Raw genomic sequence first — 21,509 nt, 5'->3', positions numbered from 1 at the left:
TGAATGTGGAATTTAAGTGGAATGACGAAGGCATGGAAGAGTTCAGCTTGGTAAAGACCTAGAACAAGCACCTGATTTACAAGCCTTCAAGCCTACTAAAGACCGTGTTCTAATCAAATGTGACGGCTCCAAAGGATTGGGGTCTGTACTACCACAAGTGGAACTGTATTAGCCTTCCGGGCTTTAAGAGGTGCTGAGCTAAACTACTCTGTTACACAGATTGCAGCTTTAGCTGTGAACTAGGCTGACAATTTCAGTACTTTTTTTGTTCAGAATGGTACTTAAAAAGAAAATCGATCATATGCCAGTGTGAGATTACTGGAAATAAAGAACTAAATTTGGTCTCAGCTAGGATAGGAAAATGGGTGGTGTGTTTACAAGAACACACCTTTTGGATGGAATACATTCGAAGATGAAGAACAATGCAGGCTACTTCTCCAGATTGGTGAAAGAGGATTGCACTGAGGAAGATGAAACAGAAGATGAATGTGTGGCAGAATGTGTGCGTGGTTACTGATTGTGCGACTCTGAAGGTAGAATGGAGAACAAAATTGAGAAGGATCATATTCTCTCTGGGATAAGGAAAGTGTTAAAAGAAATTGGATTCAAGGGAAGAAATTGGTAGCAAGTATCAAGATTTTTTGGTGCATGCAGGATGAGTTATTAGTAAATGAAGACCTCACCAAGGGCACAAGACTGAACCCTCCAGTATCTCTGAGAAACATATTGATTGAACTGGCTCACAAAGTGTATGCAAGTGTAGTGAAGACCACAGATCGATTAAGGATGGATTTGGTGTGGCTAGAGGGCTACGAGGGCTTTTGGTTGGGGGGATCAGGTCAGTGTAAGATATGTGATTTTTACATACAGATGTGCCTATGCGGTTCCATGCAAGTCGATGGAGGGAGATGTGTGCTCTGGTGATTGGCACTCCTATCACTGGTCCAACAATTAGACTTTCGATGGGTAGTGTATTATGGGAGAGGGTTGTGATGGAGTGGTAGGGTATTACTGGGGTAGGGACTGAAGTACAAGATGTGGTTGACGCAATATAGAACAAGGGTTGGGGGGGCTTAAGGAGATGTAGAAGATGTAGACATTAAGGATATCCATGCAAAAGGAGTCATCAAGTTCCTCGAGAACAGTTATTGTACAAAGGGTTTCTCTAGTATACGTAGCTTGTTGTGATCTTTAGTGATGTCAGCTATTGGGTCCAAAATGGTGTCTGCAAATGCAGTATTGTATGGACAAACAATAAGGAACGAAGTAGACACGCTTTGGAAAGACAGCTGCATTCGCATTCCAGACCAGTGAAAGTCCGTGTTGGGGGTGTAGGCAACTTCTTTTTGTGTAACACCTACTAGTTTCTATAGAAATTTGGCAATAAAGAGTGTTAGCTAACCCATCTGGTACAGCATCTTTTGATCTTGGACCTGAATGGTCGCTGAGCTAGGTTTCAGTGTTGAAAGGTTTGGAATGAGATAGTAGGTCATAGGTATTCCTGTTTTGCTTCAGTATGTTCCATTGATTAAATTGCATGATAGGCAGTTGGAGTTATGTTTGATCACAGCTGATGTTAGTATAGATCTGCTGCATGGTGGGCATTTTCTAGAAGAAATATCGGTCTCATTACTGCAATATTACATATAAGACACTTTGTAGGTGCATCAAAAGTTATTTCTAATAAAGATTTCTTCACATGGTACTGGTGCGTGTTTGCTTGAGTGGCAGTACACAATTGCTTGGTAGGAGAACAGATATTTAGGTTTTTGGCACCTCATTTTGTAGTTTAAATTGAAGCTTGTGGACACTAGGCCTGTCTACACTGCTATAGGCAGCAACAAAGCTCAGTCCATACCCCCTGCAGCAGCTTAGGAGATCAAAACAATTCTCCCACTGGATAGACAAAAGCTTGCCCTGACGTCTGTGACCACACCGCCCTGCTTCTAACACTCTGCTTCCGCTTGGAGCAAGTGGAAAATGTGAATGGGTTTTCTCCCCCAGAATGGAGAAAAAGTGCATAGGAAAGGTACTGGTATTTTCAGGTCCAGGTAGTTATTGCTCATTCCATACAAACTCAATGTTTGGAATGTGGTGCATGGAAACTTGCTGGAATCAAAGATTTACCTGCATTAAAATTTTGGTATGTTCATAATGAAGGCCTAGTACCTCTGTGGGGATGAGTGGGTGGAAGGATCATGGTAAGAAAAGCTTTGGGGAGAGGGAAAGCATTAGGGAGATGAAGAGTATAGTGACTGTTAGAAATTCGGTCTCTAGTTGGCTAAGGTATATACCCTGTCCAAGTACGGACAACAATCCTAGTCAGGGCAAGTCAATTTCACAACATAAATCAGCCTGTGCTCAACCTGTGGTAGCTTGGCGCAGAGCAGGCAGGCCTAAATTAGAAGGGCAATGTGTAAATTATTTTTGCAGCACACACACAATAATCACAGGAGGCACAACTTAAAAAGAGGCCCCACACGGATGTAGAAAAATAAAGCTTGTTTATCTGGTTAATTGAAAATTAGCACAATACAGATTCAATTTGCAACTTGTTAAATAATTTCTTTGCAGACTCAAAAATAAACCAATGCTGATAATCAATGATGCACTCGAAGATGTGGCGCCGAGGAGTCCTCAGTACTGTATGAGTGCGCATTGATTCTACACACTACGATAACGTCATTGGCTGCACTTCTGTTGGGGCGTGGACAGTTGATTTCCTGGCACGGTCACCAAAGAAGCAGGTGGAGACCACGGGGAATAGTGCGGCGGCCAGATTTGGTAGTGTTGGTCCAGGTGCAAGGAGAATACAGGTGGCTATCAGGGCCACTCGGGTGATAGAAGCCGCCCCAGAAAAGTTTGGCAGAACTTCTCCAGATGACCAAACATGCAAGCGGCAGAGTTTGGCAACGGTGCTTGGAGTGATTTGAAGTAGTGAGCAGCAGAGGTTTAGAAGGGCCCCTCTGGGTGTTCAAATTTGCATGAGGCAGAGCGTGGCAAAGCCACTCGGGGTGACTCAAAGTAGCTTGCGGCAACGGAAAGCAAAAGCCACTCTGAGTCATTCTGGGTTTGGTGAATGAGTCTTGGGCTACCGGGCAGAGATCAGTAGGCAGTAGGGCAGTGCAGCAAAAAAGGGAAGCAGTTCCTAGGAGCAGTCAATCCTGGCAGAGTGGCAATCCTGGCACACAACAATCTTTACTCCAGCAGTGTTTCCTTGAGTCCAGAAGTGTATGTTTTTATTGGGTCATGGACCTGGTACTTATACTGAAAAGTGCCTCTGATGTGGGGGGTGGCTTCAAAGAGTTCTTGTGAAGTGCACAGGTCCCCCTCGGCTCCAGGCTAACAGTGGGAGTTAATCTGCCCTTTTGTGAGGGCTCTGGCCACTACCCTTTGAGATGTAAGTGGAAGCCCTTCCCAACCTCCTCCCCAGGAAGACCCATCTGTATGCAGATGTGGCTGAGCATCCTGTACTGTGGGTGTCTACCCCAAGCCAGAAGTGTATTGGAGGCTGTGGGCACACAGGGCAGTCAGTGTAGAAAAATGCTTACTTTATAAAAGGTGGCATTTCTAAAATAGTAATAATAAATCTGACCCTACCAGTAAAGAGGATTTTTTATTACCATTCCAATGGTACTAACCATGATGCAGCTACTCCTTTCAGATCAGGAATTACAGCTTTAAAGTATTATAAGGAATTCCCAATGCTCGTCTACCAGAAGGGCAGGCCTCACAGTAATGAAAAACGTCTTTGGGAGTTTTTCATTAACAGGACTTGAGAACTTAAAAATATATGTCCTGCCTTCTGCTTATATGGCACCCTGCCTTATGGGCTATCTAGGTCCTACTTTTGGGGTGACTAATATGTAAGAAAAGGGGAGTTTAAAGCTTGGCAAGAGGTTTTAAATGCCGGGTGGTAGTGAGACTGCACCCACAGGCTCTACAGTGGCAGACTTGAGACATGTTTACAGGGCTACTTAAGTGGGTGGCACAATCAGTGCCGCAGGCCAACTAGTAGCCTTATATTTACAGGACCTGGGTATATGGTATACTACTCTATGAGGGACCTACATGTAAATTAAATATGCCAATTTTGGATACACTAATGTTACCATGTTTTAGGGGAGAAGCACACACACTTTAGCACTCATTAGCAGTGATAAAGTACTCAGAATTCTAAGGCCAACAAAAAGATGGCTAGGAAAATAGGAGGAGGAAGGCAAAACAGTTGTCTGGGATAAGACCACCTAAAGGATGTCAGGTCTAACAGTGACATGGGTGGAGATAATGGGTTGTGAAGGTGAGGAAGGGATAGAGTTCCTTAATAGACCGTGAGGTTTCACTGGAAGTCTGTGTCTGTGCCTTTAGGGGTATGCATGAGTGATGGTGGACAAATGTAATTGGCATGGTGATTTTGTAGTGAAACATCAAATTTAAGTCATGCAGGAGACAGATGTGTGGTTTGGGGAGGTGGGGGGCTAAGGAATGGTCCAGAGCAGGGTGAGCAGTGATGGATTGCTAGGTTGGGTCAAAGACCTGCATTTATAGGGACAGATGAGAAAAGGAATGAGGTCAGCAGGCAGGTGTCAAAATGTAGGGTGAGAGGGATTTAACAGGGACGAGGAAGGCTTAATAGGAGGGAAAGTGGTTGGCAGTTGAGCTATAAGATAATTAGAGACGATGAGGAAAAGAATCTGTTTGCATTGTGGTATAAAGGAGTATACACTGGAACATTCTTATTTGCCAGAGTCAGCACATTTTAGCAAGTATTATTTTTTCCCACTGCATCTTGATCACACATTAGGTTAGCAATTTGTTCAAGAGTTTACAACAGTACTGGTGAAGGTAGACTAAAACTGAAAAAAAGGATATTTACAATCAACCAGCAGATCAGTGTATTTTATGCATGAGGCGAAGGCCAACCCACTGGAGGACCTAGACAGCGTGGTATAGCAGGCCTGAGGGCCTGGCTCACTGTAGCGTTTAGATAATAAGGTAGGGTACATACTACTATGTATTTTCTACCAGAAAGGGGTGTATTGTAAAGGGAGAAAAAGGCGCACCAAGGAGAATTCACTAAACTTAAATTACTTCAACCTAATATCTGCAAAAAGGGGTCCAAGGCTGTGAGGTCGTTGTAAGGAAGTTGGACCCCTTTTATTACAAACTGGATATTGTGCTTGAACTGTTACTTAAAAAAGCTCTGGAGGAACACCCAAGATTATACATAATGGACTTTGGAAACTTTATAGATTGCCATTAGACTGTTCGGTAAACTTGGAAGGAAATGAACTTTAGACTTTTGTGTAAGAATATTGAACTGTAAGGGGGAGTTTTTGATATATTTCTTTGGGGATTATATAATTAGTAAATTCATGACCTATTACACTTTTGTTTTATTGCTTTTTATTTAGCCCTTTGTTGTGTAATGTTAGTTGTAAATCCTTATATACTTAGGAACTATTTCAATAGGTGAAAGCCCTTGGATTTAGGATAAGTGTATACTGTTTTAACGGGTGCCTCAGCATTTTTCGTACATACTACTATGGTAGTAGGTCTGTGGGGGCAAACGAGGAGTGAAGTTAGCGTGAGTCAGTGGGGAACACAACTTCCACAGTTGTAAGTTTGAGAAGCCTACCCAGGACTGGAGTTAGGGCAATCTAGAACACTTCAATAGTAAGTCTGGCTATAAGGGATTTTACAGCACAACAGGAATCCCACTAGCTGCTGAGGCAGATGTGGTTGCACCTCCTGAGGTACACCACCTTGTAAGCAACTGTAACATGCAGAGGCCAGTTATGCTTGCATTTACCAGTTTATGAGGTGGTTCAGGATTTTGCAGGATCGATTTGTCTTCTGGCCCTTAGCTTTTTCCAGGACAAATAATGCTAGACACAACAGGGATACACCCTTGAACTGGTGTCTCCATTCTCTTGATGCACAGGGTGTGAAAGATATGTAGTGAGGAGGTAGGTGAGTGGCTGAAACCATGCAGTCACTATGTCATGTCCAAAGAGAAAGTTATTAACACCACTGGTGCTATTGAATATGGCTGAAAAACAATTATGGCTTTTTACCAAAAGAGACTTTCAAGATGTGGAACTTGGGAAGATACTTTTGGTGAAATGTATTGTTTGGAATACTAAAATCTTTACTTCAGGGAAGCTTTCCATGTATTAACAATTTGAGATCGCTTTGGGGTTGTAGTCTTACTGAAACTCTACAATCCCATCCATACCACACTGATATAGTAAGTAAACATCTCTGTTTGATTCTCCAAAAGATCCTCTCTTTTCCTCGTTTCTGCCTTTCTTCTCATTTAATCAGGGTCGGCTCTAGGGCAGTGCAACCAGTGCCCCTTGGGGGGGGCAGTGGGAGGGGTGTGCATCATGTTTGCAAGTATATTATGGTTTTAAACACACCTGCTATCCGTTCCTTGGCTCCAGCAATTTTCAGGCAGCAATAAAGATGTCAAGGTAACTCTGGTGATTAATGTTCTGCCTGGAGAAAGAGTGGAACTTTGTCTTGTGGAACTTTTGACTCATCGTAAAGTATCGGAGAGGGTTAATGTGCCTGCTGCAAAGAATGTGTACCATGCAGATCACAAAGTGCATATAATGTAAATAAGTAAAAGGGTTACTGCTTTTGCCATAGAGTTCCTTTTGTTACTGGCAGTTTATAAGTAAAAATCTTAATATAGAACAGACAGGATTTACCTGTCATAAAACATCTCTAATGCCCTTAACAGGCTATCTGGGACTCTAGGGGTGGGGGGAGGCCCAAACCCCTTCCTCCCCCGTGGTAGCAGCCGGCTCCGCGGCGGGAGTCAGCATTGCTCCAGGAACCAAGGAGCTGCTTTAAGTAGCAGCTCCATGGTTCCTTGACCAATGTTTTCATCTTTGCTCCCTGCACTCTTATCTGCGTGCAGGGAGCACAGATGAAAACTGTGCTTTCTGACTGCGGGACCTGCTTGACAGGTCCCACTGTCAGCAAGCAGATTTGTTTGCTTTTGCTTGACTGGAGTGGCCAGCTCCCAACAAGCAAAAGCAAACAGCAATGTCCCTGGGGTGGGCACCCTGGGACATAGCCAAAGCTGGCCTTGGGGGTGGTGGTGGTCCCCAGAGCCATCAGTGCTTCTGTGAGGGCCCCCCCCCCCCACAAGCTTAGCCACTGGGAGGTTGTGGTCCCCGGGGCTGCAGGGGGTCCAAAACTAACCCCCTTCATGTTTTGATATAGCCTCAGGAAGGTGGTGGTCCCTGGGGTGTGGCCCCCCCGGCATCACAATAAATTTAAGCCCCGGGGAGGTGGAGACCCTGGGGCTGTGGGGAAGGCCGATGAGCTTCCCCAACACAGATTAATCATTTTGCCGTGGGGCGGTAGTCCCAGGGGCTACAAGGGGGCGGGCCGGGTGGCCCCACCTTTACATAGGATTAATGCCCCAAGGATTTGGCCCACCCGGGTGCTTCAAAAAGAGAAAGCGCAGCAGCCCTTGCTTTATTATTTTTTTTTTATGTTTTCACTGGATCGTGGCGACAATTTAAAAAAAATGCTTTTTAATCCCAGAGCTAAGGGGTCAGGGTGTCTGTACCCTGGCCCCTTTTCTTTTACATTTGTTTTCTGACTCAGCTGAACGGAGTCATTAGATGGCTGCCAATACTTCTTGGTTGAAGTGTTGACAGAAAATCAGATCTCAGCACGCGATCGGGAGGGGTTATAAATCCTTTGCATTCCTAGATATACACATTTGTTTTCCCCTTAATTTCTCAAAAACTACTGAACGGATTTACACCAAAACAAAAAAATGGTCGCTTTCTGGACCAGGACCTACCTTTCTGCCAAATTTGGTGGAATTCTGTCCAGTAGTTTCAGCGCTATTGTGGTTCAATGTTTCCTACGGAAAAATGAATGGGGAAAAAGTGTTTTGGGACCCATTCTTTTTCTCTGCCTCCCCCCCGACAGATCACGCCAACACTTTCCAGACAGCAACTCAAGAGAGCATTGTAATTACTTGGAAAATTTGGTGAAGGCTCGTCAAGCAGTGACAAAGTTATTAGTAAAACAAAAAACACTTTTTCTGTAGAAACTTGGTCCTAACTATAACTACCTAGTGGTGACTGCCACTAGATAGTATATATTACAGAAAGATGGGTACTGGGTAAAATGGCCCAGAGCTTTCCCATGTGTGCTGGAACATCTGAAAATTGTAGAGCATCTGATCTCGCATATATGTAGAAAACCAACAGCCAACACGTGTTTCTGGTTAACATATAAAAATTGAATAAGATAATGGAAATAAACCTATATTCCTCCTAATATGTACATACATTTCTTTTAACCTATCCATCTCTGGACAATACATCACACTTTAACGTATACTTGTCTTCTTTGCTGTGTACATGCAGGCTTGGATTGTCAACAAAACTTCAAGAAATATACAACAATAAAGAAAATTGGCACTCACATATGGACTAATGTATAAGGACTGTTATCTTCTCCCAGATGAACCAGAGTGTGCATAATTTATATAACCTATGCTGGTGGGGTACCAGCACACCTGGGAAAGTGCCGGGCCGTTTTACCCAATACCCATCTTTCTCTAATATTGTATGGGGGCAAGGCGCTCATTTTATTGATTTTGTTCTAGTTGGTCATAATGGTGTGATTTGTAAACTGGAACTTTCTAAAGCATGGCTACACATTATGACAAAACAGAAGTTCTGGCCAATAGACTATTTTCAGGTGGAACAACAAGTGGTCAGAGTGTGATGAACAAACCTAACAGGTTAAGAGTTCTCTTTATTAGATGGGAACGTGTTTCTAGAAAGGAGCCTGCTAAATGGCGGGATTCCATGACATTGAGAAAATATTTAGAGGTTGATCGAATACCACGGGGGCTCAAGTTAAATATTTTTCTAGCAGATGAAGATCTTGATGAGACAAAGGCAGATAGGTGGGAGAATAAGTTAATCCGACCTCCAGGGAATTAATGAATATGCTCATAGAATTTTGAGACAACAAACGTGTTTTGCTAGAGGAAATAGAGGAGATTAAGGACACTGAGGGGCTGAATTGGGTGGAGAATATGACAAAAAACTATGAGATTCTAAACAGAGTTATGGACAGATTTCAGGAAGAACAACAGGATAAAAAAACAAAATTTCTAAGAGATGAGTGAGGTTATAGATATGGTGTATACGTACGCAAAGTTTGGATGTCCCTATAAGTAAGGACATTAGAGAAAAAGCACCAATATCAGTGGTGCTTCAAGAACCAATATGTGATAGCGGTTTAATTTTGGACAAACCTTCAATATCTAGACAGTCTACAGAAATGAGATCTTCAGCTATTTTACGGGAACTCAAAAAGGTGAGATTTCAGGCTCAGATGGGTGGAAGGGATCAAGAAAGAGACATACACAAAAATGAGTCAGAGGTAGGAGGTGCGGACAAACAAGGAGACAGCAGGGACAGAATAGGAGTCAGTACAAGACTACAGAGAATGAGGGACAACAAACATTAGATCATTTGGTAATGGGTAGATTTGGGTAGATTTCGCTTGTAAATCATTAAATATAATTATGGCTAGATTTGTTAGGAAATTGAAACTAAAAAAGTTATTTCATGATAAGCAGAGAAAACGGGAAACTATTGCCATCATCAAGGAAAAGAGTCATATTTCCATCAGAGAATTGCAAGATACAGCTTTGGTGATGAGTCTTGACGAGGAGCAGGATCTGGTTATAGAGGACTTGGCGCTACAATTGGATATAGATCACTGTGTATCCAGTAGTTTGAAGGGCCAAAACATGTATTCTACCAGTTAGAGCTGATAATGTGATGGATGTTTTCCAGAATCTTGTCATCAATGATTTAGAGAAGCGTAAAGTTCCTTGTAGACTGTGAAATTTGAATGAAGACGAACGCAAAGCCCATGTATGATTTGACAAGTTCATGATTATTAGGGAAGCAGACAAAAGGGGGAATGTGGTGGTTATGAACTTTAGAGACTATGATTTAGAGGCACAAAGACAGTTTGGGCATCATCTGAACTATACCAGAGTTGATTCTGCCACATATGAGAAATCTAAAAGTCTGATTAAAACCATGCTACGCAGTTATGTTGACAAACAACTTTTGGACATGGAAGAGTTTAACTATTAGTGGGAGAAAAATTCTATCACTCCGGTAATTTATTTCCTGCCCAAAATACATAAAGGAATAACGACCCCTCAAGGTAGACCTATCATAGCTGGCATTGGTAGCTTGACGGAACATTTCTCTAAATATATGGATATGCTTCTGAGTCCTTTTGTTACTAGTCTGTCATCATATATTAAAGATACAAAAGATTTTTCTGAGACAGATAAATGACATCACACTGGAGTATATTACATGGTGACCATGGATGCAAGCAGTTTGTACACAAGTACTGAACACAGCCATGACATTGATGCCATTAGGTATTATTTATGCACAAGATCTGCAAGTTTCTTTTATCATTCCCAAATGCTTATCAAGCTAGTTGAAATAGTATTATCTAACAATTTTGTTTCTGTATAACAATGAAGTGTATCATCAATTGAGAGGAAGTGCTATGGGTTCCAGGTTTGGTCCCTCTGATGCCAACCTTTTTATGGTTTGGTATGAGAGGGAGCATGCCTGGCCCGTATCGTGGTAGGAGAATGATCAGTTGGTATAATGGGGTCATTACATGGACATAGTTTTTAGCAATTTGGACATAGTAATTTGGATAGGTGAAGTAGAATCACTTAAGGCTTATCATGACTATTTCAATAATAATTGCTTCAATATTACTTTAAAGTTTGGAATACAGCAAGTCTATTTGATGTTTAGATCTTTAAATGTGTGTGTGTAATGATAAGTTAGTCTCTAGACTGTTTCATAAACCGACTTCCACAAATGCGATTCTGCATGCAGGCTCAAGACATCTCAAAAGGCAAATGAGCAATATTCCTTTTGGGGAATTTCTGAGGGCAAAAAGAAACTATAGTTTATAAAGTGAATATGACATACAAGCGGTAGATATTACCAATAGGTTTCTCAGAAGGGGATATGACCTACATACTGTACAGATAGCGAGGGATAGAGCAAGCAAAATACCAAGGGAGGAGCTATTGAAAGACAGAGTTAAACACCTTGTGGGCCCCAAACAAGAAGTCAGATTTATCACAACATACAGTAGTGGACACATACTGATACACAATATTCTACATAAACACTGGGGTGTTCTTAGATTGGATTCAAACCTTAGAGAGGTCTTGAAAGTCAAACCTAGCATGGTTCATAGAAAAGTCCAACGTTGCGTACAATGTAGAGTTCTAGTGACTCTATAAGTTATTCTACTCAGTGTAGTGTAACTACTGGGTGGTTATCAGGATTACTGAAAGGTACCTTTAAATGTAGCAAATGCGTATCCTGTAAATATGTTTCAGAAGTTAAATGTGTAGTGGATGTGTTTGGCCAAAATCCATATTACATTACCACTTTTTTGAATTGTAACACTATCAATATTGTCTATATGATAATATGTGCCTGTTGGAAGCAACACATAGGATCTATTTTGCATAAATTAAAACTTTGATGGAAGGAACATACTAGGACCATTAAGAACTATAACACATATTCCATGGCAGTTCATTTCTGCTCTGCACATACTTTAAAACAGTTAGATGATCTCAGATTTATTGGAATAGAGGAAGTTAAAATTGGCAGACGAGGTAGAGATCTTCAGAAGAAACTGAGAGTGAGGGAAACTTTTTTTTATAAATTGTTTCAAAACTGGGATTTTTGGTCTTAATGTAGATCCTAAATTATTGGTGTTCTGATTAGATCTATGTATCATGGTGGGGAAGAGAACTGGTTATTAGTTTTGTCCCTTGTTTTGTAGGGCTCACACGTTTTAATGTTATTATGACTTGTGGTATTAATTGGAGCATATAATATTGTTAGGTTAGGTCCTTAATATAGATGTTAATAATGTTAGGGAGGACAGTATCAGGCGAGTTAGAAAAACTTCTGCTGTAGCACAATGGCAGTTTCAATGGTTTTTGTAGTATCAGGGTTCGATTTCTCTACATGGCGTCAGCGGTGGCCTTGTATAATTAATATATTGTGTACTGTATCATTTGATTTTAAGTTGTATTTTTTTGCATATTACTGCAGATACATGGTTGGTGGAGTTGGATAACGTCTTGAGGGTTGTTAATGATACAGAGTTTAATGTTAGGGAGGACATTATCAGGAAATAAATGGAGATTAGATCTCAACACGACGTTACATGGGTTCTTGGATCCATAAACGTCATATCTTGATGTGAGGATGGCACTAAATAGCCTTAGTTTTAGCATAATGGTAGTCTCAATGGGCTCTCATTCTGAAAATCAGGGTTCGATAAATCTGTATGGTGTCCATGGTGGCCGTGTGCATGTATATATTGTGCACTTTATCCTTTGATTTCTATTTTTTATTTGAATCTTAGCGTAGAATGGATACACGTTTAGTAAAGATAGATAATTTGTTTAGGTTTTTTTTTGTCTATTAGCAGTCAATCTTTCTTGGTTGTTTATGAACAAATAGATTTGGTACCTTAAGGTATCAGAAAATCACATTCTCCGTACAAAACAGCCCTAAGTGGCGGGCCCTTTTTGAACAATCTTTTTTTTGTGTTGATACGGATGACACTTCATACACAGGTGTTTTGGATTGCAGAGGTTACTTCAAGGGTGATGTGAGGATGGAGTGGTTGCTTACTGATGGAACGCGGCGGAGTGTTTAGTGAAAAGGTGAGGATAAGGGGGTTTGGACGTTCTGCTTTTTGAACGGTAAAGAGTTTAAAATAGGAGGTGCAGACTATGTGGGATATATATATCTTTTTGCATTAGGTTATCAGTATCACAGGATAAGAATGATGAAAGGGTCGCATGGAATTTTTGTAGAAGTTAAGCAAGTATTTTGAATTAACCTTCATCTAAGAGGTAATTCGAGTTTTCAGTTTTCGGTTCAGATGCAGGGATTGCTTGCCGAAGAAATGGTTATTTGATTTACTAGTTACTGTTAACATCAGGTTTCTTGATGTTACATCTTTTTGTATTAGATCTACCATATCACGGGGAACAAGGGACGGGTCATAAGGAATTTCGTAGCAGTATAGCAAGAAATTTGGACTAACTCTAGTTTATAAGGTAATTAGAGTTTGTATTGTTAGGCATATGTAATGTTCTTCACAGGAATGGTCATTTGATTCATGTGTCGTTATCTGAGATTAAGACAGGAAGGTCCCAAAATAGAGCATGGAGCAATTGCGATGTGGAATAAATAAGTGTGTGGTGTCTGGGAGGCTAGAGTCATCGAAGACGAACTAAGATATTTATTTTATTTTTCACTTACCCTCATCAGGACATATAGAAGGACTACTAATTTGAGACTAGGGGGTGGTGGTTGGTTTAACAAATTGTCAAGGGAGAAATGTATATGAGATTGCCAATGCTGTTCCAATCAGGGAATTCTAAGGTGGCACAAACATGTCTGATGTACAGACGGTAACCATGGGGAATATATTTATATGAGCGAGGCTTGAGGATTTACGTAATCAGTGGCAATGATACAATGTTCAAATATACATGTAAGAAACTTGATTATTGCATCTTTTGAGGAGGAGTCATTCCTTGGTGTTGTTTTAGATCGTAAAAAACTACCCCTTGCAAGGGTTAGACAAGAGTTGGTTCAAGTGTGATGTATTGCATAGAGATGGATAGGCTATGATAAATGTTTGTACATATTCAGAGTAATGTATGTTAATTCCCATGATCTTACTCTGTTTGTATATGTGTTATGCAGCCGTGAAGAAGAGATGGTGTCCCGAAACACGAGTTGGCATATGGGGATTGGCTGTTCAATGAAACTTCAAAAAATATACAATAAAGAAAACTGACATATGGACTAAGGCATAAGGACTCCTATTTTCTCCCAAATGAACCAGAACGTGCATAATATAGATATATATTTATACTCATGCAGCACAGCAGCAAAAACATTCTAGAACTATAAATCCAACATTCCAAACAATATGTAAACCCTTCTTTTATTGTTTCTCATGCTCGGATAAGTACTTTGACTGTAGCAAGGGCTATCGTTGACTATTCTGTGGCTTATTTTGCAGTTATGAATGATGGGTTTTAATGTGAGGAGGGAATGATGTGTACTGCCTTAGGAAAAATAAAGTAAATGAAAAGGTGCTTTTTTGAGCTTTAACACCCTTTTCCTGTTTGCCAGGGCTCAAGTGTTTATAGCAGCAGGTGCTTTGAAACGGTTTATTTGTTTCAAGATACATATCGTAAGAATGCGATGTAATGTAGATTTTCCAAGTAGTTTATGATGGAAAGTCTTAATTTTATTAAAGACACGGAGGCGAGTATTATGCTTTCTTTTCCTGCTTTATTTCAAACAGCAGCCAAGAAGAAAAGCACGAATCCCAGGGGATTGCAAACAAGCAACCAATGGGATAACAGAAACTAAGATCATCAACCAATCAATGCAGAGCATCACATAAGGTATACCTATCCTGACTGCAGGCAGCCCTCTTTTCGTTTGCGAGACAGTCAAGAAACAGATTTAAACAAAGGTACTATCCAACAGATCAAACATATTGCTAGAATTATAGCAAAAAAGTCTTGAATTCTGTCCAAATTAGGAACAATGTATGGTTTAACCAGATGCTGGGTGTACAGATCCGAGCTTCGTGAAAGTCGTGGTGAATGAGATCCTCGTGAAGGAAAGGCATCCGCTGACTTAAGTTGAGGAGGATGCTGAAGCGTTGGTATTGGCTAGAAAGGGAGGGAGATAACAAGATTAGTACAATAAGTGGTGGGATAATACTCGCCTCCGTGTCTTTAATAAAATTAAGACTTTCCATCATAAACTACTTGGAAAATCTACATTTTATGACAAGACCGGAGGCTCCTATTATGCTTGTTTAAAGCATGTCAATTACAATAGAAGTTGCTGAATTAACAGGTTTACAATAAAATGTACGAAAGGTAGAATCATTAGACCAATCTGCCGATCTTAGAATATCCTCCAATCTTGAGCCAGCCCAAAAGGCTTTTGATGCCATGGCACCTCTAGCAGAATGGGCGCCAAATTTTGAAGTATCAATGCCCGCTAGTGACATTACCCATTTGACCCAACGAGCCAAGGTAGGAGAAGAAACCGGTTTATAAGGTTTCCTAAAGGAGATTAAAAGTTGGGAAGCAGAAGATGTTCTAAGATCGGCCGTTTTTTGTTCATAAACTTTTAAACAGTTTCCTACACAGAGTTTTGGTTGATTTGGAAAAAAGGGATAAAACACAGAGGTAATATTGGTTTTAGTACGACGGGACACATTGAATAGAATACCAGACGGAGTGAATTGACGAGCCGAGATATCTAAGGCTCTTACATCTGACAAACGTTTTATAGAGACAAGACACAGTAACATTGTTAATTTGGCTGAAAGCATTTTCAGAGATAAGGATTCATTATCTTGCCAAGAGATAAACATTTGAAGGACTAGGTTGACGTCCCATATGGTGGAGTATTTGGGAATTGGTGGATTGGAAAATTTCACTCCTCTTAATAAACGACAAATCATAGGATGTTCTCCTACTGGTTTTCCGTTTATAAGAGGAAGATGTAGCGACAATGCTGATCTATAAAGATTAATGGTTCTGTAAGATTTGCCTGCGCTAGCCTGAGAGGCCAGGAAGTTAGCTATTAAAGTTAGATCTGCTGAAAAGGGATCGCATGATTTTCCCAAACACCAGCTAGACCAGATAGACCACGCTGACTTGTATGCTTTGGAAGTGCCGGGAGCCCAGGAGCTGTTGATATAAGCTGAAGCTTCGAGTGAAATTCCTGGATAAGACGATGAAGACCTGAGACTTTCCAAGCGGATAGAAACAGGGTTTTGTTGACAATGAGATCGTGGGGAAGACCTTGAGGATTGAGAAGTAGTGAGGGAAAGGAGGATAGCAGGACGGGAAAGTCGACGGCTAACTCCAGGAGAGTGGGAAACCATACTTGAGCTTGCCAGAACGGAACTATTAAGACTATAGTGGCTTTTTGTCGTCGGAGATGATTGAGGACTCTGTTTATCATTATGAACGGAGGGAATGCATAGTGCGTTGCGGAATGCCACTGTTGGAGAAAGGCATCGGTCGCTAACGCATGAGGGTCTGGTCTCCAGCTGAAGAAACGAGGTAGCTGAGTGTTCAGACGGGATGCAAACAGGTCTGTGTGAAAGGGACCCCACTTGTGATGGATAGAGTTGAAGACTGAAGAGTGAAGTTTCCAGTCGCTGTAGTCTGAAAGATGACGAGAAAACCAATCTGCGACTGAGTTGAGAGAACCTGGTAAGTATTCCGCTTGAACTGAAATTTTTCTGTGAAGGCAGAAATCCCAAAAACTTTTTGCCAGTTCTGCTAGTGGTTTGGATTTGGTACCGCCAAGGTGATTTATATATCTTACCGCTGTAAGATTGTCCATACGAAGGAGTACGGAACAAGAAACTTTGTTTTTGGTGAAAGTCCTTATTGCAAAGGAGCCTGCAAGCATCTCTAAATAATTGATGTGCAATGAAGACTCCTGTCGAGACCATGTGCCTCCAGTCGATATGTGACCACACCTTGCGCCCCAACCTGTTAGGCTTGCATCGGATTCTAACACAAGATCTGGGACTGAGGCAAAGATGGTCCTGCCGTTCCAGGCTTCGAGGTGATCCAGCCACCATTGGAGTTCTGTACGGGATTCGAGATCGAGGGGGATGAAATCTGAATAAGCAAGACCTTTGCGAAGATGATGAATTTTTAATCTCTGAAGAGCCCGATAGTGAAGAGGGCCTGGAAAGATTGCTTGAATTGAAGAAGAAAGAAGACCTACAATTCTTGCAAGAGACCTGAGGGAGAGAGAAGTCTGCTGTAAAGATAGGGTTATCTCGGATTTGATGTGTTTTATTTTTGAGATCGGGAGTTGAAGGAGACCTTGAGGGGAATTGATCAGGAATCCTAAGAATTCCATCTTTTGTGAAGGGCTAAATATTGACTTCTGCTGGTTTACTAGAAAGCCTAGGTCTGAAAGAAGGGAGATGGTGTAAGCGAGTTGGGACTTCAGAATAGAAATGTCTTGATGCATTAGAAGAATATCGTCTAAGTATATTATTAATCTGAAACCTTGAGATCGAAGAAGAGCTACTATAGGTTTCATTAGCTTTGTGAAACACCAAGGAGCTGAAGAGAGACCGAAGGGAAGACAAGTAAATTGATAGGTATTGAGATTCCATTGAAATTGAAGGAACTTTCTGTGAGAGTAGTGAACTGGAACTGTTAGGTATGCGTCTTGGAGATCTAGACGGACCATCCAGTCGTTGAGAAGTAGGGAATCTCGGAGCTGGAGAATGGTTTCCATCTTGAAGTGTCTGTATACAACAAAGTGATTGAGTTGTCTGAGATTGATGACTGGTCTGATTTTCTTGTTTTTTCTTATTACTAAAAACAGTGGGCTTATGAAGCCTGAAGGAAGGGGAAATGCCGGTTGAATAGCTTGTTTTTGAAGAAGCTCTTGTATTTCTGCAGAGATTAGGTCTGACATTTCTTTTGAAAATTTGAGAGGGGGCAGCGGAAAGTTTTGATAGGGACTCTCGTAAAATTCTATTAAATAACCTTTGATTGTGTTGAGTACCCAGGGATCTGAGGTAATCTCTATCCATTTGTGGAGAAACAATTTTAGATGACCCCCTACAGAAGGATGGCCAGAAGGAAGGTTTACCTGAATTGTTGTAGGATCTGCGTTGGTTCCTCCCTCTGTATCCTCTGGAGCGCTGGGGGTAGAACTGGGGACGAAAGTCTTGTTCCTGTTGTTGCTGGTAAGCAAATGAACCTCTGAAGCCTTGGTTTCTGGAAGGGCGGCCGGTGGAGCGGCTTCTGCCTCTACCGGCCCTGACAAAAACCCGAGAATTAAAAACCTTTTTAAGTGATTGTTGGGCTTTGTTAATTGAAGCAAAAGTGGTAACATATTTGCTTAGTTCCTTTATGAAATTGTCCCCGAACAGTAAGCCATCGGCTTTGGCTCCTGGATCTTTAGACGCCAAATTTGCAAGTTTAGGGTCAAGCTTAAGCAGCAGACCTTTACGGCGTTCATGCGTCATGGCTGAGTTGGCATTACCCAGCAAGCAAAAAGCTCTCTGAGTCCAGAGAGAGAGTTCTTCTGGGTCGATAGACTCATCATTGGCTCTAGCTGATTCAGCTAGATCAAAAATGCGGGATAACGGCCCGACCAGATCCAGTACTTTATCTTGACATAGAGCCCATGCTCTGTCCACCCCTTTGCGTGGGTCCTTGCCAAAGTTGGAGAAGAATGTTAGGAGGGACGGGTCTATGGCAGGGGTATCGGTAATGTGTAATGGGAGGGAAGGTCTGGGACATTCAGCTCGTAGTCTTGAACGAACTTGTTTGTCTAGAGGAAGTCGCAATTTAGCTAAAATATATTTTGCTACATGATCGGAGGGAACCCATTCTGTCGAATTAGGATGGTGGATTAGTCCAGGATCAAACATGGGGTTGCCGTCAGAATCTAAGAGGGGGGGATGGGATTGGCTAGATGAAGCTAATTTTGATTTTTTAGGAAGAGGTCCGATCCAAAAATTAGAGTAATTATCGTCCTCAATGTCTGACGAGGAGACAATAGAGTCAGCATCGTCATCGGTATCTTTAATATCCTCAATCACAATTTTTTGGGTCTTGGGGACATTTTTTGACTTACTTTTACATTTTTGACCCAAATTTTTATTCCCCTCCAAACTGGGAGGCCTTTGAGGGACTTTGTCCTCTATCCCGTGTGAGTTTGACTCACCAACCATAAGCGCAGACGAGTCATTAGACTGACTTTGAGAAGCCTCCGGGGCTTTGCGCTTTCTGCTTTCCCCCGCAGAATGGGCCATTTGCGATTGAGATAGACATGAGGACATAGTGGACTGAATTTGTTTAGAAATTTTGTCCATAGAAGCAGAAACTGCTTTCTTGACAGAGGATTGAATGAAGCTATTTAAATTATAGGAGAAGTCTTCTTGAGAGTCTTCATTAGAATTAAAGTAGTCTGAAAAATCCATAGCTATGACAAAGAGAGAAAAAACGGTGTTTAAAAGGGTTAAATTTGAAAACACAAGCTTTCAGGTTAATGACCTGTGACTCACCGAACAAATATGCGAGGAACTCTTGAGAAGAATTACTGCCGGCTCTCCGTGAACAGTGTCAGCTGCTTTTGTTTATACAAGCGAGGCTAATTGCAAAATCAATAAAAGCCTTCAAGCTTTTAAAGCGTTCTTCAGAAGAGAGGCTAATTGAAAAATCAATAAAGCCTTCAAGCTTTTAACTCCTGTTTTAGAACCGGAAGAATGCAGCGACGCTCTGTGGTGAAAGGAATGTGTTGGACTGAAGCCAGCTGTCAGAGTAGAGGTCGCGTCAGCCGGCGTTCAGGATAGAACGTTCGCGGCGATGCCCTCTGACAAACGGAATTCGAGAAAAAAGACGTGTTGAAGTGTCAAACTACCAAGTATTACAAATATTCACAAGAAACGATACAACAAGAGTTTTAACACGATAATAAATGAACATATAATATAATATAAATACAAGGAAATAACAGGTGATATAAGGAGCAATGAAGGGTATACTTATCTTGACTGCGAGCAGCAAGAAAAGAGGGCTGCCTGCAGTCAGGATAGGTATACCTTATGTGATGCTCTGCATTGATTGGTTGATGATCTTAGTTTCTGTTATCCCATTGGTTGCTTGTTTGCAATCCCCTGGGATTCGTGCTTTTCTTCTTGGCTGCTGTTTGAAATAAAGCAGGAAAAGAAAGCATAATAGGAGCCTCCGGTCTTGTCATAAAATTTCTGTGTAGGTACGCAGAACCTGTTTGAATGGCAGAACATTCTGTGGTGATACCTTCCTATTGTAAGGCGAGTAGATACAGGCATGAGTGGGACATTTGAAACTGCAGGCCGCAGTTCACAAAATCACAAAGAAGCACGAGACACTGCTTAGGCAGCTGAGTGCTTTTGCTCAAGTATGTGTAGTGTGCTACTTTACTTCTGGATGGATGCAGCATAAAGCATGTTGACAGCCATTTCAAAAGGTTGGGATCCTCTAATAGAATAATGGCAAGCTTGTTGGTAGCTATATGTTAGGCGTGTTGTAGCTGGTTGCTGGTCAGCAAGAGCTCCATTTGTTTGGCAGAAACAACCTGTGCTGGTAGGAGATGGAGGCAGAGAAAAGCATGAATTTAGATGCCAAATTAGAGGGTTTCATTACGAAAAAAGTAGATGGGATGACAGACGAATTGAGTATGCAGATGAGAGAGACTTTTTGAGATATTACTTCCCTTGACTGAGAGTTTGGCTGGAAAGGCAGGTATGGAGTAGAGTCCTCCACAGGAATATGAAGACAGCTTTCTCCAGTATTGGATCTTTCATAGATTCACATGCTTGAATCAACCCCGTCGTCGAGGTGGGAGCCTCACGGTAACTTGAAATACATATAGCAGTACATTTTACACAGTGGGCCTCAAGGGCCTCCTTGGGTTCTTTTATAGTCTATCCCTGTCGTTTTGCAAAAAGACCAAAGTTGAAATTCAGCCAATCAGGCGTCGACACCCTCTAGAACACTCCCAATAGAGGCTCTCTCCCTCAGATTTTCTACTGCACGTCGTGTGAAGGGAGCCTCCCTGAGCTCTGCTCAGTATACTTTCCTGACAGGATTTTTTTCTCTGTCACTGTCGCCGACGAGTGATCCGGTAAGGCCTGCGCCTGATATTACCAAAAAAGGTCCGTCGATGACAGCCCCATCGATGACACCATTGACGGTCACAGCGACGACGATGACATCCACATTTACGTTGGCTGTATCGCCAATGATTATGACATCGTCACCACTGTCGTCGACGACGATCATAACGGCCAAGATATTCATGAAGGCATCGTTGACAAAGACATCGTCGACGGCAGGAGCAGAGGTAGTTTATCCGTCAGCAGCAGCATTACCGTCGACGAAGCATCTGTCATCGAGAAAGACAAAGACAACGTCGACGAGCACACATGTACCGTCGACGGGACAACCGTCGACGAGGGACCGGTCGACGACACCACCATCGTCGACGACAGATCCGTCGATGGCGCAACCGTTGACAAGAGTCCTGTCGGCAACTCCGTCGACGAGAGAACTGTCGACGAGGGGACTGTCGACGACGGATACTGAAATGTCAATGGCAGGGATGGAGGTTCTGTCCACTCAACCGCTGGCTATCATACCATCTTCTGGGGACTTGGAGGCACAGCAGGAGTCCTCAAGATTCCTCCCTCTTTCTTTAATTTCCATGGGAGAAAGGACATCTTCATTCCTTCCAAGCCATACATCTCCAAGTAAAGTCCTGCCATATCCACTGCATTATCTATTAGATGAC

General features: G+C 41.9%; 1 protein-coding gene across 1 annotated transcript; it reads right to left on the bottom strand.

Moving 5' to 3' along the window:
- Window positions 1-14,433: 14,433 nt before the first annotated feature.
- LOC138288214 (uncharacterized) lies at window positions 14,434-19,421 on the bottom strand. Its single transcript, XM_069229593.1, has 2 exons — window positions 17,820-19,421; window positions 14,434-14,842 (listed from the first exon to the last, which is right to left on the bottom strand). The coding sequence occupies exons 1-2, from the start codon at window positions 19,156-19,158 to the stop codon at window positions 14,808-14,810; spliced, it is 1,374 nt and encodes a 457-aa protein (XP_069085694.1). The 5' UTR covers window positions 19,159-19,421; the 3' UTR covers window positions 14,434-14,807.
- Between the last annotated feature and the right edge of the window lie 2,088 nt (window positions 19,422-21,509).

The sequence above is a fragment of the Pleurodeles waltl genome, chromosome 4_1 (genome assembly GCF_031143425.1).
Source record: "Pleurodeles waltl isolate 20211129_DDA chromosome 4_1, aPleWal1.hap1.20221129, whole genome shotgun sequence".
NCBI classification, from domain to species: Eukaryota; Metazoa; Chordata; class Amphibia; order Caudata; family Salamandridae; genus Pleurodeles; species Pleurodeles waltl.
The sequence above is the reverse complement of the archived record's forward strand: the minus strand, read 5'-3'. Positions and strand labels throughout refer to the sequence as shown.

Excerpts from the sequence above, each read along its gene's own strand:
- LOC138288214 (XM_069229593.1), bottom strand. The coding sequence starts at position 19,158 with ATGGATTTTTCAGACTACTTTAATTCTAATGAAGACTCTCAAGAAGAC. Across the intron at positions 14,843-17,819 it reads CAGATCCTACAACAATTCAG|CCAATACCAACGCTTCAGCA; the intron begins GTAAACCTTCCT and ends CTCCCTTTCTAG.